Raw genomic sequence first — 16,763 nt, forward strand, 5'->3', positions numbered from 1 at the left:
GCTAAATGTCTGTTATACTCAAAGTGCAGTTAGGCATTGAAAGATCCAGATTGATGGTGTTATCCACTCTTCACATGTTACTAGGTCAAGTTAGAAAAATAATTCTTTACTTTTCTAGAAGTGAAAATTTTATCTAAGTTAAAAAATATTGGCTTCATGTCTCCATAGTATCTATTCTCTGGGCAAAAGAGATTTTAAGTGTTTTCTTTAGAGAGCATCTTTAGAATCCCTTCATTGATATTGACTTGATTGTCCTTTGCTGATCTGGCAAAGCTGAATTTTAAAAATAGCTTTATACACATAAAGCAATTAGCAGATAACTAACTTATAGAACTGATTAGGTAGAATGCCTAGAAAAGTATTCAGGCTCTTCTTTAGAAGAGAGTAATTTTAATAAACTGACTTCCATTTTTGAGTAGGTAAAACAAGTTGTCTGTATAAAATATATATATATATATTATTTTATATATATATATATATATATATATATATATATATGATTGTCTAAAACAGGGGTCCCCAACCTCCTAGATCTAAAGTCTGATGATCTGAGGTGGAGCTGATGTAATTAATAATAATAGAAACAAAGTACACAATAAATGTAATGTGCTTAAATCATCTTGAAGCCATCCCTGCTTCTGCAGTCCATGGAAGAATTGTCTTCCACGAAACCAGTCCCTGGTGCCAAATACTTTCGGGTCTGCTGGTCTAAAATATCAGGTCTCAAAGGTGTGTTCTGTACAATCTAGACTAAGATTGTCTGGGGGAAATAGTTTCGTAATTAAGAAAGTTTAGGAAATTTTACATCACTCTTGGAAATTTGTAGTCCATGGTAATCTATGGCTCTGAGAAAAACTGTACTACTTTCTTCAGTTCAGAATTCCTCAAATTTGTCCATGATCCTTTTACTCAACTGGGGGTAAATTTTAGTGCAGTCCATGGGATCACAAAGAGTCAGACATGACTGAGCGACTGAACTGACTTAGAAAAATTTCATTATCCACATGTAAATGATTGAAGTACCACTGTTTGAAATTTAGTAACATTTTTTCTGAAATAATCCTTTACTAAACAAGAGGATAGAATTCTACTGTCTACCTCTGCCACTAGCTATTTAATTTTTCTAGACCTTAATTTCTTTATCTGTAAATGAATGGGCTGAACTAAATCACTCCCAGAGGTCCCTTCCAACTACGAATGAGAAGTCTAATTAGTTCACCCTGAGTCAATGTTTGCAGTTTCAACAACTTCTTGGTCCCTTCCTAGGATCTTAAGTGTAAGTAATAAAACTAATTAATATTGGACATTAAATATGAATGTAATAATCTACAGAACCTTGGAAATGTGTCTTACCTTGGATAATGGGAGGAAAGAAAGTATAAAACACAAATTAAGCAGACAGAAAAGTTCGGAATGGAATAATGAGGGAAATTCTGCTTTTGGTAATGATGTGCTGCTGCTGCTGCTGCCAAGTCACTTCAGTCGTGTCCGACTCTGTGCGACCCCATAAATGGAAGCCCACCAGGCTCCCCCATCCCTGGGATTCTCCAGGCAAGAACACTGGAGTAGGCTGCCATTTCCTTCTCCAATGCATGAAAGTGAAAAGGGAAAGTGAAGTCGCAAGGCTATTCAAATCAATCTCTTCACAATTTATGAGTGTCTAAAATCAGAAAGCAAGAACCCAGAGAAGTTGCTCCAGCATCCAAAGCTACTCTTCCCTGAAGGCTTTTTTAAAGCTGATAAAGATTTTAAGCTGATATAAAATTTACCATCTTAACCACTTTTAAAACCATTTCTAAGAGTGAAGTACATTCATATTGTTCAATCATCACCATCATTCATCTCCAGAAATCTTTGTATCTTGCAAAACTGAAACTCTTATACTCATTAAACAGGAATTCTCCATTTCTCCCCCTACTCCAGCCCCTGCAACCATCACTGTACTTTTTGTCTCTGATTTTGATTACTTTAGGTAATTCTCATAGAATCATACAGTATTTGTCCATTTCTGACTAATTTATTCCACTTAGCATATCATCAACAATGTTGTAGAATATGTCAGGATTTCCTTCCTTTTTGAGGCTGAATAATATTCCATCGTGTGTGTGTTACACACACACATTTTGCTTATCCATTAATCTGTCAGTGACACTTGAGCTGCTTCCATGTTTTCATTCTTCTGAATAATGCTACTGTGAGAACATGGTGTACAAATCACTTTGAGATCCTACTTTGAATTCTTTTGGATATATACCCAGAAGTAGAATTGTTGAATCATATGGTAACTCTATTTTGCATTTTCTGAGGAACTGCTATACTGTTGTCCACAGTGGCTACTGCATCTTACATTTCTACTAACAGTGCAAAATGTTTCAATTTCTCCACAGCCTTATCAAAAATTATTTTGTTTTGATAGTAGCCATCCTAATGGGTGTGAGGTGTGGTATCTCATTGTGTTTTGGATTTGCATTTCTCTACTGATTAGCAATACTGAACATCTTTTCGTATGCTTATGCATATGTTGGTCCACTTGATGGTGTCTCGTTAAGTCCCTTAAGGCTCTGTTCACTTTTTCTGTAAACTCTTCTCTTTCTGTTCCTCAGACTCAGTAATTTCAATTGTCCTATTTTCAAATTCACTGATTTTTTTCCTGCCTGCAAATCTACCTTTGAATCTAATGAATTTTCATTTCAGTTATTGTATTTTGCAGCTCTAGAATTTCTCTTTCGTTTGAGGTTTTCTTTTTCCTGATATTTCCATTTTGTTCATACTTAGTTTTCTTGACTTTCTCCAACTTCTTTTAGTTCTTTGAGCATCTTTAAAAAGGTTAGGTCTAGTAGATCTGCCACGTGGTCTTACTCAGGGGTAGTCTCTGTTGATTGACTTTTTCCCTTTAAATAGGCCATACTCCCGTTTCTTTGTATGCCTTGTCATTTTTTGTTGAAAACTAGACATTTAAGTGTAACAATGTGATAATTTTGGAAATCAAGCTAATTTCCCTTCCCCAGGGCCTGCTATGTTTTCTGTTGTTGTTTTTCATTGTTAACTGTCTCCATGTTGAGGATCAGCCTGAGGTGTAAACTTAAAGGTCTCCTCAGGGCTTTTCTGAGCCTGTGCCATTCCTTGGGCATGCATGGTGATTTTCTAATTTCCTCCACAATATGCAGGGTTGTTTTTTTGTTTTTTTAGTGTCCTAGTCTTTAATGTCTGGTTCCCAAAGTGAAGAAAGAAAAAATGAAGACGGAAAGGGCATTGGGCCTCTCAATCCCAAGGACATTGCTTCAGCCAGAGAAGGAGGGACTTGCAACCAATGTAGTGAGATACCTGCCTCTGTCATCATCAGCGGCAATCAGAACACAGACCCCTGATGTATGGACAACCCAATCCTTCTTGCCCACCCTGGCTCCCACAAGCCGTGCACAAGCTGCTCCAGGAATACATGCAGGGCCACCTGCCGTGGGCTGAGGGATTGAAAGTGCGTGTGCACGTACACACATGCTCACTCAGTCACTCAGTTATGTCCAACTCTTTACGACCCCATGGACTATAGTCCACCAGGCTCCTCTGTCCATGGAATTTTCCTGGCAAGAATGCTGGAGTGGGTTGCCAATTCCTCCCCCAGTGTTATCTTCCCAACTGAGAGATCAAACCAGAGTCTCCTGCATTGGAAGATGGATTCTCTACCACTGAGTCACCTGGGAAGCCCAGGAGGTGGGTAGTTGCTGTCAAACTAAAAGTTTAAATTCACCCAAATTGTCCTTTCCTAGATGTTGCAAGCCTTCAACAGACTCTAGAGTTCATTTCAAATGTTACATCAGATTGTGCCAGTGTGACTGATGTCAAGGTGGTGAGACAGATTCCTAGAGCTCCTTACTCCATCTTCCCCAAAATCTCCATCGTGAAGGCATTTTTGTTGATCCAGAGGAACAGTTAAGAAACGGTGTTCTTAGTTACTTCTCAAGGAGCAGACAGGAGAGAAACCCAGAGCCTTTGTGTGTGTGTTGGGAAGTCGGGTAGGGGGAGAGGAGCAGTGTCTGATAACCTCGCCACACATAAAGCAGGCATCTGAAGTGCTACAGCCTCAAGTTAAAAATAAATCCCTCAGTGACTTGAAGTCGGGGTTTAATCGCCTAGGTATCCAGGGAACCTCATTATCTTGAACTTGGTTTAAGATAGCCCCAAGCTAGAATGTCCATATACACCTGCAGACACATACACAAATCTCTCTGGAGAACGGTATCTTCATCCCAAGTCCTTCAAGTATAGTTTTCTGCTCATGGTCCAAGATAACCTCATATAAAAGGAGGAAAAAAATTATAAGTAAGAACTAACAGATACAACAGACAACAGAAACAGACTCAAAGACTTCAAATATAATAATGTATTTAGAGAAATAAAACACAAGTCAGAAAATATCTTTATAGAGAACAGGATAGTGTAAAAAGTGACATATTTGAAAAAGTATCAAACACTTATCTTTTCTTAAATAAACACAACCTAAGCATAAAAAAACCCATATTAAAAATACTTAAACAGAACCTCATATTCTTCTATGCCAGAGAGAAAAAAGTTTGATTTGCTGAGAAACTTTGGTCTCCTAATTCAGTATTTCTCTGTCTTATGTAAAAAGCATTTGAATCCAGTACTAGAAACTAAATAAATACTTTACGTATGATTTAGTCAGGTCTCAGGTACCAAGGATGAAATTCCAGAAAACTCTTGAGTCCTAGCACTCCAAATTGCTGATTTCTTTGAATACATTTTCTTCCTTTATTGTACACGGTCCTATGGTTCCCTTCATGTGATTGGCTCAAAAAAACAAGAAACATTCTTTTTCAGTCCTTTGACTGATTAATTATGCAAAGTGTCTGTTGTTCAGTCACTAAGTTGCGTCCAACTCTTTGGAATCCCACAGACTATAGCACTCCAGGCTTCCCTGTCTTTCACTGTCTCTTGGAGTTGCTCAAACTCATGTTCACTGAGTCAGTGATGCCATCCAAATATCTCATCCTCTGTCGTCCCTTCTCCTCCTGCCTTCAATCTTTCCCAGCATCAGGGTCTTTTCTAATGAGTTGGCTCTTCGCATTAGGTGGCCAAAGTATTGGAGCTTCAGCTTCAGTCCTTCCAATGAATATTCAGAGTTGGTTTCCTTTAGGATTGACTGGTTGGATCTCCTTGCAGTCCAAGGGACTGTCTAGAGTCTTCTCCATTACCACAATTGGAAAGCATCAATCCTTTGTCCTTCTTTATGGTCCAATTCTCACATCTGTACGTGACTACTGGAAAAACGATAGTAAAATATCTACATACTAGTAAAAACTCCTTTCCAGGTTTCCCCTTAAAATATATATATATTAATTATATATTTTTATAATTTTTAATGTATCTCTGGTATGTCTGGCAATACCACTGCAAATTAATAATGAGAAATTAAGACTGCAGGTTATGAAATCCTAATTCTACCTTTCCTACTACTATGCTCATTCAAAGCATTAATGTCTTAATTTTTCCACCTATAAAATTAATATAATGAAGCTTTATAATATTTTCAATGCTACTTCACATCAAAACCAAGTTTTTATATTTATTGGAGAAAATAGAACAAAACTCAGGCTCATGTTTGAGGATCATTACCAGCACTTGCTTGAGACTTGACAAGTGATAAATTGTTGGCATCCTTATTACTTCAGTAGAAGAGAAGCAGAAATTAATCATATCATTGATAAAAGACATTGTAGGGTTCTCGGGTCTATGTACAAGTTGAAAGTCACTTTTTGGAAAAGTCAAAGTATTCTAAGTTTTATAAGGGCACAGGAATGGCTAAGGAGACAACTGTCAAGACAAGCTGGTAAGCAGGAATCTCAAGGTTCAAATCTTGGAGGTGAACACTGGGTTCACATTGGTTAAATAAATTGAAGCCCAGGATTTCCTAAACTATCTGTTCAGCTATTAAGTCTTGCCTTCAGGGGAATTTTCTACATCCGGTTTTATGCTAACAAAACTAAAGCCAGAAAGCACATACCATATGCAGTTAGGTATTTTTCCTAGACACGTACTAGTAACCATTACTTGTCACATATGTATGAAGAGATATAATATTTTCTAATGCTTTTCTTTATCCCCATAAAAGATTCACGCAATTTCGCATTGTTCTTGGAGATTTTAATTTTGCTGGCATTCAGCAAGCCAATCGTATCTTGGGACCCATTTACTTCATCACTTTCATCTTTTTCGTGTTCTTTGTCCTGCTGGTAAGAAAGATGGAATATACTCCCTTTTTTTGCTTATATTTTTCAAAATAAAAAATATAATTACTAATTTAGAAGAAATTACACTATCACTGCTTAGCTGTCAGAACACTTACATTTATTAAGAATGGTGTAGATTTCTAGTAATCCAGTAAGTCTAAGTGATTTTAAGTTGTCCAATGGAGGATGTGACCATAATAGTTACCATCTGACTGTTTACTGTGTGCCAAGAGTTGCTAAATCTTTTACACATATAACTTGAACGTCCCAGGTCTCTCCAGCCTGGGAGATTTCATACCAGTAAGTATGAATCAGGTCATTCATATTCTGCCCATCACAACAGCTTTTGGCCCTTACGGCTGAAAGCTCACACCTTTGTCATTTTTATGAGTCCCCAGAATTTATGAGTCTCTCACATGTGCTCAGGACAAATCTATTTGGTCTTCCTAATCAAGGAACTTGCTTCTCTACTCAAAGCACTGCTACTGTCCTCCATGAAAACATTTTTTTTTTGGTCATGCACAGCAGTTATAGCCTGATGGTGGGCAGGAGTCCTCAAAGTGACAGATCTGGGCCACAGTGAAATGTAGAGAGGTGGGCTTGAGATTAAGAATACTCTCTCCACAATTGTGTTTGTGTTAATCTGGACATTGGTAGTTTTAAGAGCCCTAGTAAAATTGTGCATCAAGATAGGCTCGATAAAGGACAGAAATGGTATAGACCTAACAGAAGCAGAAGATATTAAGAAGAGGTGGCAAGAATACACAGAAGAACTGTACAAAAAAGATCTTCACGACCCAGATAATCACGATGGTGTGATCACTTACTTAGAGCCAGACATCCTGGAATGTGAAGTCAAGTGGGCCTTAGAAAGCATCACTACGAACAAAGCTAGTGGAGGTGATGGAATTCCAGTTGAGCTATTTCAAATCCTGAAAGATGATGCTGTGAAAGTGCTGCACTTGATATGCCAGCAAATTTGGAAAACTCAGCAGTGGCCACAGGACTGGAAAAGGTCAATTTTTGTTCCAATCCCAAAGAAAGGCAATGCCAAAGAATGCTCAAACTACCGCACAATTGCACTCATCTCACATGCTAGTGAAGTAATGCTCAAGATTCTCCAAGCCAGGCTTCAGCAACACGTGAACCGTGAACTTCTAGATGTTCAAGCTGGTTTTAGAAAAGGCAGAGGAACCAGAGATCAAATTGCCAATATCCGCTGGATCATCGAAAAAGCAAGAGAGTTCCAGAAAAACATTTATTTCTGCTTTATTGACTATGCCAAAGCCTTTGACTCTGTGGATCACAATCAACTGTGGAAAATTCTGAAAGAGATGGGAATATCAGACCATTTGACCAGTCTCTTGAGAAACCTGTATGCAGGTCAGGAAGCAACAGTTAGAACTGGACATGGAACAACAGACTGGTTCCAAATAGGAAAAGGAGTACGTCAAGGCTGTATATTGTCACCCTGCTTATTTAACTTATATGCAGAGTACATCATGAGAAACGCTGGGCTGGAAGAAACACAAGCTGGAATCAAGACTGCCGGGAGAAATATCAATAACCTCAGATATGCAGATGACACCACCCTTATGGCAGAAAGTGAAGAAGAACTAAAGAGCCTCTTGACAAAAGTGAAAGAGGAGAGTGAAAAAGTTGGCTTAAAGCTCAACGTTCAGAAAACTAAGATCATGGCATCTGGTCCCATCACTTTATGGGAAATAGATGGGGAAACAGTGGAAACAGTGTCAGACTTTATTTTTTTCGGCTCCAAAATCACTGCTGATGGTGATTGCAGCCATGAAATTTAAAGATGCTTACTCCTTGGAAGGAAGGTTATGGCCAACCTAGATAGCATATTTAAAAGCAGAGACATTACTTTGCCAACAAAAGTCCGTCTAGTCAAGGCTATGGTTTTTCCAGTAGTCATGTATGGATGAGAGTTGGACGGTGAAGAAAGCTGAGCGCCGCAGAATTGATGCTTTTGAACTGTGGTGTTGGAGAAGACTCTTGAGAGTCCCTTGGACTGCAAGGAGATCCAATCAATCCATCCTAAAGGAGATCAATCCTGGGTGTTCATTGGAAGGACTGATGAAGCTGAAACTCCAATACTTTGGCCACCTCATGTGAAGAGTTGACTCATTGGAAAAGACCCTAATGCTGGGTAGGATTGGGGGCAGGAGGAGAAGGGGACGACAGGAGATGAGATGGTTGGATGGCATCACTGACTCGATGGACATGGGTTTGGGTCGACTCCGGGAGTTGGCGATGGACAGAGAGGCCTGGTGTGCTGCAATTCAAGGGGTCGCAAAGAGTCGGACACAACTGAGCGACTGAACTGAACTGAACAGAATTTTAAAGGAAAAAAAAAACCCTATGAACACATATTATTCTAAGTTTTCTTCTGATAGCTAACATTAATAATATCTAACATTAATAAATTTTTATATATTAACCAGTTTATATGCACTATTTTACATTCTGCTTTTCCCATTTATCATAAACATACTTGCCCATATCCACACACTAAATATTTCCCATTCCACTACATTTTTTATATACAGTCTGAATAGTCATCTCTCCCTTACCAAGCACATAAGTTACTTTTAAAATTTAAATCTAATTTTACAAATCCCAGCACTTGTCAAAGCCATTAACTTTTAAACTAAATTTTTATTGAAATACTTCATTTGACTATTTCTCCCCAGAACATGTTCTTGGCAATAATTAATGATACCTATTCTGAAGTGAAAGCTGACTATTCAATTGGCAGAAGGCCAGATTTTGAATTTGGTAAAAAGATTAAAAAGGTATGTATGTCAAATTCTTCTCCTAATCAGAATTCTGAGGCCAATCTTGTTTGGTTTATACCCCAAGTGGTAGTGCAGGGAGGGGTTTTGGGTTTTTGTTTTGGTCTAGTGTTACTCATATTTGTACTATTTCACTACCAGGAGAAATGTTCTCTGGCTTTAAAAATGTGACCAAAAAGTATTTCAGAGTTCAGTATATCAAAAAGCTGTTGAGCACTAAATGCAAAGCACTATTTTCTGTATGGTAATATCTTCTTATCTGTTCTAGCCTCTTTCCTTGCCAGCCCAGTTTGGATCATGTCACTTCTCTGCTCAAAATTCTTCAAAGTTTCCCTGGGCTTATCAAAATTAAGTCCAAATTCTTTATTCAAACATTCAAGGGCCTTCTCTAGTCTCAAAGTGTCAATGTATCTTTATTCATTATCATTTAAGTATACAATTTTTACCTTCTCTGCTTCCACTTACAGCACTGCATGCGCCAGCTAATATTTTGAGCACATGCTTGCTCTCATTGTGTCCTCTGGGCCTCTGCTCATGTCATTCCCTGACTCTCCAGGAATATTCCCTCTGCTCTCTCACTGACATTCTATTCTCCCTGTCAGAGAGGAATCTTCCTGGTCCTCTCAACACATATTATGAATTGTAGCAGAGTCATGTGTGTACCATTCTGTCTGTCTCTGCATATCCTCAGCTCTAACCATAGCATTTCACATAGAAAAAGTCCTATTAGCTGTGGGGTTGGGGGGGCCTTAAGAACTCTGTCCAAGAACTTCTCTGTGAAAGTAATCTATTAATATGTTCCCCAGTGAGATTCCCATGTGGTTCAGCTGGTAAAGAACCCACCTGCAATGCGGGAGACTTGGGTTCAATCCCTGGGTCGGGAAGATCTCCTGGAGAAGGGAAAGGCTACCCACTCCAGTATTCTGGCCTAGAGCATTCCATGGACTATATAGTCCATGGGGTGGCAAAGAGTCAAACATGACTGAGCGACTTTCACTTCACTTCACTTCAATGAGCTTAACTGTGGGGTTTTTATCTTTTATCTCTTGATTACGATGTTGGTTATGTGCACTGAAGTATTAATATAATCAATGCAATAAACTTAATATTTTTGAAAGATTTTCCCCCAAATTCAAGTGTGATGCCAACTTTTTCACCAGTTGGCAGAAACTGTAAGTAGTGACAAGGTGAAAGAAAGATAACCATATTTGGTTATTTGCCTCTACATTTCTTAGGGCAGCAAGCCCCTAAAGTCAAGCATTCTCTCTTTCCTTTACCTTAGCCAAAAATTAAAAACACAGAATATATTTCTTATGAACTTTTAAACTATTTTAAATTATGCCCAGAGTTACAACAATGCTCTCGAAAAACTCAAACTAAAAAAACCTGAAACAGATGAAGACAAGCAACGGTAAGATGACTTTTCGTCAATTTTTAACTTACCATTTTAAAGCTCTATATTAGAAACTTACAATGAGAGTAAGGTTTTGATTATAAAACAACCACCATTCGATGTGCTGACTCTAAATAAGTTGTCAAGACACCCAGTAGCACCTCATAATTTCTGAGTGTCATGAAACTCTAAACTAATTTAAAATTAATATAAGGCATGCCATGCCACTCAGAAAAAGCTTTCACAGATAGTAACAGGATTTAACAGCATTAACAGGAAAGTAATGTTCCTCTTAAAAAGGTAAGAAATTATTTTAGTACATGCACATTAATACATGTTTTTAGCTACTGAAGTAAAGAAATTTTTACACAAAATACTTAAGAATATACTTACATTTATTGCATCATTTTGGTGTCAAAATGCTTCCCAAATACAGATCTCTGGAAGTGGGACATAATATAAACATGTTTTTACAGCTAGAGATATGATACTCTAGAGAACTTATTAATAACAACATTGTCTAAATAACTAGTGTTATCAGAAAGAACAGAAATCTAATTCATCCTTAATATAGATCTGGGTAGTATTTTATACTGTCATTTTTCTTTTTACTACCATATGCCTCTGTTTTTTATTCCATATTCTCAGTACGGAAAACAAAGATTTGGCAGAAAAAGCCAGAAGAGAAGGTTTTGATGAAAAAGTAAGACTTTAATTTTCTCATAAAGAAGTAATAGCTTTATTAGAAAAAGTTATTAAGAACTGAATGAAAAAAAAAAAAAGAATTGAATGATTTGCTTTCTTTAGAGCAGTAGTTGCTACCTCCAGATTTTTCTCAGGATCTGGAACCTTTTTTATTTAGGACAAATTGTTTGGATTCCAGATATTCCTTCTCTCTTATCGGTGCTCTTTGCCAGATACCCTCATCCTATAGCTGTACCCTTCACTGTGTGATTAGCACACAGAGTTTAGTGAGTATATTCTATTGAGATGATTATGTAATCATTCTCATAATCATTAATGTGATGAATCACTTTAGTGATTTTTCCTATATTTCAAAGTTGTAACATATATAGTCAACAAATGACTAAATATATATATATGTTTACTAAATAATTACTAAGCAAATCTTCACATACCACTACCACCCAAGTGAAAAAATAGAACACTGCTCTACTTCTGGATGCTTCCCACTCTCCAATATACTGAGAAAGAGAACAGCAAGATTGAGAGATTAGAATAAGCAAACAAGTATGTATACTGCTAGAGTGAGGGTTCTATTATCAGACAATGGAATTGCATAAATGGAAAGGTTGAAGGTTAAAATGAACGTTGTGTTGGATTAGAATCGCAGGAGTGTGTGTCTGTGTGTGAATGTATCTTCTAGTTCTGTACAGTGAGAAAGCTAGAGTGGCATCCTAGTAGCAATGACACAAGTGTCCAGACCTTGGGTTTCCAAATACCATTCTCCTCTAAAAGGAACCAGTGCTCCTTGGAAATACAGTTAATTCCAGGACTGGAAAGTATAGGTGCTTTATACTATATACTCCACATAGAATGATGGAGATTTCATAAAAGGACACAAAAAGTCAACGTGAATGGGGCTCCTATTGGCCAAGTCTGGGACTATTTAAGCACTGCAATGAATTTTAATTTAAACCCATGGAATAAAAGAGGATTCCATGAGTCCACACTGATCTAAATATTTACATGAATAAAAGTCTGAGGAAGAATAGTACATTTCCATACCTCTCCACAAAACACTTACTACCAAAAGAAAAGGAATAACATTAGGGTAGAGAAGTCTGGAATCAGTACCATTAACAGAACCAGAACTAACCTAAAATCACGTGTCACCTGATAGAACACTGAGAGAACAAACAATCTCTTCTGCAAAATTTTCATCATAGATGTATAACATGACAAAACACTACACAAAAGAAACTGAGGGACATTTCTACAAAATACTGGCCTATATTCTTCAGAAGTGTCAAGGTCATGAAAGTCAAGGTAAAGCTGAGGATCTACACCAGACTGAGATTAAAAAATAGGTAAATACAGTGCATAATCATGGACTGGATCCTTTTATTATAAAGGGCATCATTGGAACAACTGGTAAATTTGAATGAGGAACTGAGGATTTAGATGGTAATAATCTATCACTATTAATTTTCTGACTCTGATGATTATACTGTGCATATAAAGGAGAATGTCCTTATATGTGGAAAATACACACTAAAGTATTCAGAGACAATGAGGCATTCATGTTGGCAACGTTAAATACTTCAGAGGATAAAAAGTATTTGTGTTGTTCTTACAACTTTTCTGTAAGTTTGAGATTCTTTTAAAAAACAAAACTATAATTCAATAAGCCATTTTTGAAATAAAAGACAATATAAACTAAAAGACATCTACTGTGTACCTGGGGAAAATTACCTAAAATGAACATGAGACTTGTCCAAGTAAAACTTAGATTTACTTAGAAATCTAAGAAAATTAGATTAGCACATCATTCAGCACCATAAATCAACAAAACACCTACAATATATGCAACGAAAGAAAATGTAAGCCAAGGTTTTTTATATCCAGCAAAGCTGTGCTTCAAGTAGAAAGGCTCAAACAGTTTCGAAATGTAAAAACTTGGAGAATACCACTGTATTCCTGAGGATTCTATGTGAGGATCATCTTCAGCCAAACAAGAGATGATTGAGATATTTTAGAAAAAGAAGGGAGAAGATACAATATAGAAAAAGCTGACTACTTATTTCATATGTAATAGCTAAAACGCTGAAGAATTATCATTTAGAGTTAATAACCAAAAAGAAGCTTTACATATTTAAGAGTATAGTAGTAAATAAGATATTGTTTTATAAAACACATTTTTCCATATTTTAATATCTCTGAAATTAAGATGTAGCTTATATTTGATAAGGTACCATATTTTAGCTGGTAGCAATATTTTTCCTAAATAGCACATAGAATAATGGTGTAAAGGGTTTTACGATAGACTCCATCTCTTATATACAACAAAATATGATAATATGATTAAATATACCTGGGGAGTAGAGAGGAAAGAAATGAAGAGGAAGAAATTACAACCCAATTTTTGTTGAACTTCTTTGGTTCTTGTGGAGGGAACCAAAACAAGAAAGGGATGACCTAGGATGTATGAAAAGATATATGACCACAAAAACAAAAATACATACATTCCGAAAAGGAAGCAGTACCAAAACTGAAGATATATCACATGGTAAGACTTTAAATATATCTTAAAACAATATAACTGTGACCAGATATATCTATCAGTAAAGACAAATAAGCTTAATTTACTTTAAAAGAAAATGTTTTCAGATTGAATCACAGAGCAACACGTAATTCTATGTTATAGCCTAAAATATATACCTAAAACAAAGTGACTTAGAAAAGTTAAGTATAAAAGCATCAGCCAAGGTAAAAAGGCAAGCAAAATTATCAGCAGATACAACTTAATATAAGTCAAGGTAGAATTCTAAACCAAAAGTTCTAAATGAGACAAAGGGCACTTTATAAGGCTAAGATCAACATTAATAGTCATGATTATCTATGCCCCAAATAATATGGCATCAACTTCCATAAAAACTACTAGACTTACGAAAATGGAAAACACTTAAGAATGCACTAAAAGTAGAGAACAGATCAAGAAAAAAAAAAATGAAAGGATTTAAAAATATGTATGTAATGAATAAAGTGATCGTACAGTTATGTATTAACCTGTGTACTCTCAGAAGATATACCTGGTTTTTCAAAAACCCACTCATGAACATAGACATATTGGGCCATAGAGAAAACTTCAATAAATTGAAAATAATATTTATCAAAACTGAGCCCAAAAGAGACCTTTAAATCCATTCTATAGAAGAAATAAAGTCATCAAAGAACTACTTCTGAAGTAACTCAGGCCCAGATGGTTTCACAAGGGAATTTAACCAAATTTTTAAGGAATAAATAATTTCAAGCTATTTGAATTGCTCCAGAGCAAAGAGAAAACTGAAAACTTCCAAATTATTTTCATAAAGCAACTATATAGTGATTCTAAGAACTGGTAAAGGTTGTATTCCTCAAAAAGCAGAACAGAAAAAGAAAATATCATATATCATAAAGCAAAAATCCTAGATAAAGTATTAGCAAACAGAATCCAACAGAATACAATATGACTCAGATAGGGTTTATTCTAAGAATGCAAAGATGATTTAAAACTATATAATCAACTAATTAACATAATTCATTCTATTTATAAATCAAAAAAGGAAAATTACATTATTATTTTTCATAGATGCTGGGTATTTGATAAGATTCAACATCAATTTTGAGGGGGAAAACAAAACAGGAATCAACGGACTCTTACTTGACATGATAAAAACAAATTTACCTCACCCCAAAGCTAGCACCTTACCTTATAGGGAAACAATGGACATGTCAAGGACAAGACAAAGATGTATTAAAAGGATCAGTGAAAAGAATTAAGCAGGAGAAATACACGAGGAGTACAAGAGTTGAAAAGGAAAAAGTAAAAACTACTTTATTTGAGATATGATTCTCTTTTTCAGGTATACAATGAACTGAAAAATTATGACAAAAAGATTAAGTAGTAGGAAAAAATAATTTACATAAATACAGTTATCGTGTCATATATGCAAACATCAATCAGTTCATTAAATATTATAATAGGCGAATCTATAATAGCAACAAAACAGAAAATGCCCAGGGATTAATTTTAAAACATTTAAAACCAAGATAAGGAAAAATTGAAAACATTCCTTAAAAACAAAAATACACCTGACCAAATGACATTCTACATGTATGAGTGAGGACCCAGTCAGGAAAATGGAAATGATACTAGGTATTTCAAACAGAGAAAATTACAGAGAATTGGTTACACAGATACGGGAAGATAGAAACAGTAAAAACACTGAAGCAACTCACAAATAATAACTGTAGGAGGATATTACCACTCCCAGGACTACGGTTACAAAAGGTGGGTTTATCAGAACCTAAGACACTTAAGAAGGGGCGTGGAGCTGTTGCTCAGACCTCTGGGGTCACCTCCATCCCACCTCTGCTGCTCCTGATACTTCTTAGGGAGTGTGATAAATCTGGTTCTGGGGAAGCCAAAAGAAGCTGGACCATTCCAGCCTGGAGCCAAACACTGCTGGAGATAACTACCATTTGCAGAAGCAATGCTGATAGAAAGAAAACAAGAACCTCCTCTCTGCCATCATCCAATAAGGCAGAACCTAAGAAATCTGGTAGCAAGAGAGTCTGGGGAATGAGGTTTGCAAAGCCTGAGACCCAGCATCAAAGCGTATAAAAGAGCATGTGTAAGAGGGCAAATTTTCAGTTGAGAGATATTAGATAAATGGTCAGCCCAATTCACCCCTTTGGCAATTTAGTACACACTTGGAACGTCCATAAAATGACAATATTTCTAGTTTCCATCTAATAAGACACAACTATCCTATATACAAATGAAAGCACTCTTATTTTTTTCCCCAGAAGGGGAAAAGCAAAGTACCAAGAGTAACTGTGGCCATCTCTGGATGACATTAAGATCTTTTCAACTAGGATCACAATTCCATAAGAACTCAATGTTTAAACTAAACGAGTTTATTTTTAGACATGGAAGTATTAAGAGGCACTGCTCAAAGAATTCCCTGGCTTCCAAACACAGCCCTCTCTGAGCCCGTTTTGTAGCAACACCAATTTCTCCTTGGTAACTGGGATGAGTCGCCTCAGTCACTTCCCTGCCTGTTCGTTCAGTAGCCTGAGGAATCCCAAATAGCCAGGTGGTGATCTCAAACTCACGTCAACTGTGTCCCTTGGTGGAGGTACACTATCTACAAGGATCTGTTTCTTTGGACCTTCTCAGTTACCAACCAGTCATTAGTTAGGGTCCAGTCTGAAAAACAGAAACATGTTAGGTAGTTCAAAAGGGGGGGGGGGTTACATCACAGAATTCATTTCTGAGCATGAGTGGACTGCAAGAACCACTGTGGAACGCCAAATTAATCCACAAACAATTCTAAGAAGCAGCTACCACCTACAGGGAAGAGGTGGAGTGACTAGAATATAGGAGCTTGTGCAAATGCCCCCACCTAGTTGCTGCTCTATGAGGAAATGTATTATTTATCTATGAATGTCAAGGAAAGCTTCACAGAAAAGTGATGATTGAGATGGGTTTTTTGAAGGATGCATATTTCACCAGGAAGTGAAATGGGAATAAGCCAATATTCATAATTTTAAAAACCCTTAACCCTGCTAAACAGTTTTAAC

At 36.6% G+C, this 16,763-nt stretch overlaps 1 protein-coding gene across 5 annotated transcripts in view; it reads left to right on the forward strand.

Moving 5' to 3' along the window:
• The window catches only part of PKD2L2 (polycystin 2 like 2, transient receptor potential cation channel), a 66,188-nt gene that overhangs the window by 21,041 nt on the left and 28,384 nt on the right, over positions 1 to 16,763 (forward strand). For 4 of the 5 annotated variants that reach the window (XM_081500728.1, XM_081500730.1, XM_081500727.1 and 1 more), the window contains exons 9-12: positions 6,131 to 6,251; positions 8,960 to 9,061; positions 10,408 to 10,472; positions 11,103 to 11,157. In XM_081500728.1, coding sequence (XP_081356854.1) covers positions 6,131 to 6,251; positions 8,960 to 9,061; positions 10,408 to 10,472; positions 11,103 to 11,157 — 343 coding nt within the window. Of the gene's footprint in view, positions 1 to 6,130; positions 6,252 to 8,959; positions 9,062 to 10,343; positions 10,473 to 11,102; positions 11,158 to 16,763 lie in introns of all 5 variants that reach the window. The other variant, XR_014056854.1, reaches the window with a different exon arrangement.

The sequence above is a fragment of the Giraffa tippelskirchi genome, chromosome 6, assembly GCF_054371585.1.
Source record: "Giraffa tippelskirchi isolate mGirTip1 chromosome 6, T2T-mGirTip1v1.2.pri, whole genome shotgun sequence".
Taxonomy (NCBI): domain Eukaryota; kingdom Metazoa; phylum Chordata; class Mammalia; order Artiodactyla; family Giraffidae; genus Giraffa; species Giraffa tippelskirchi.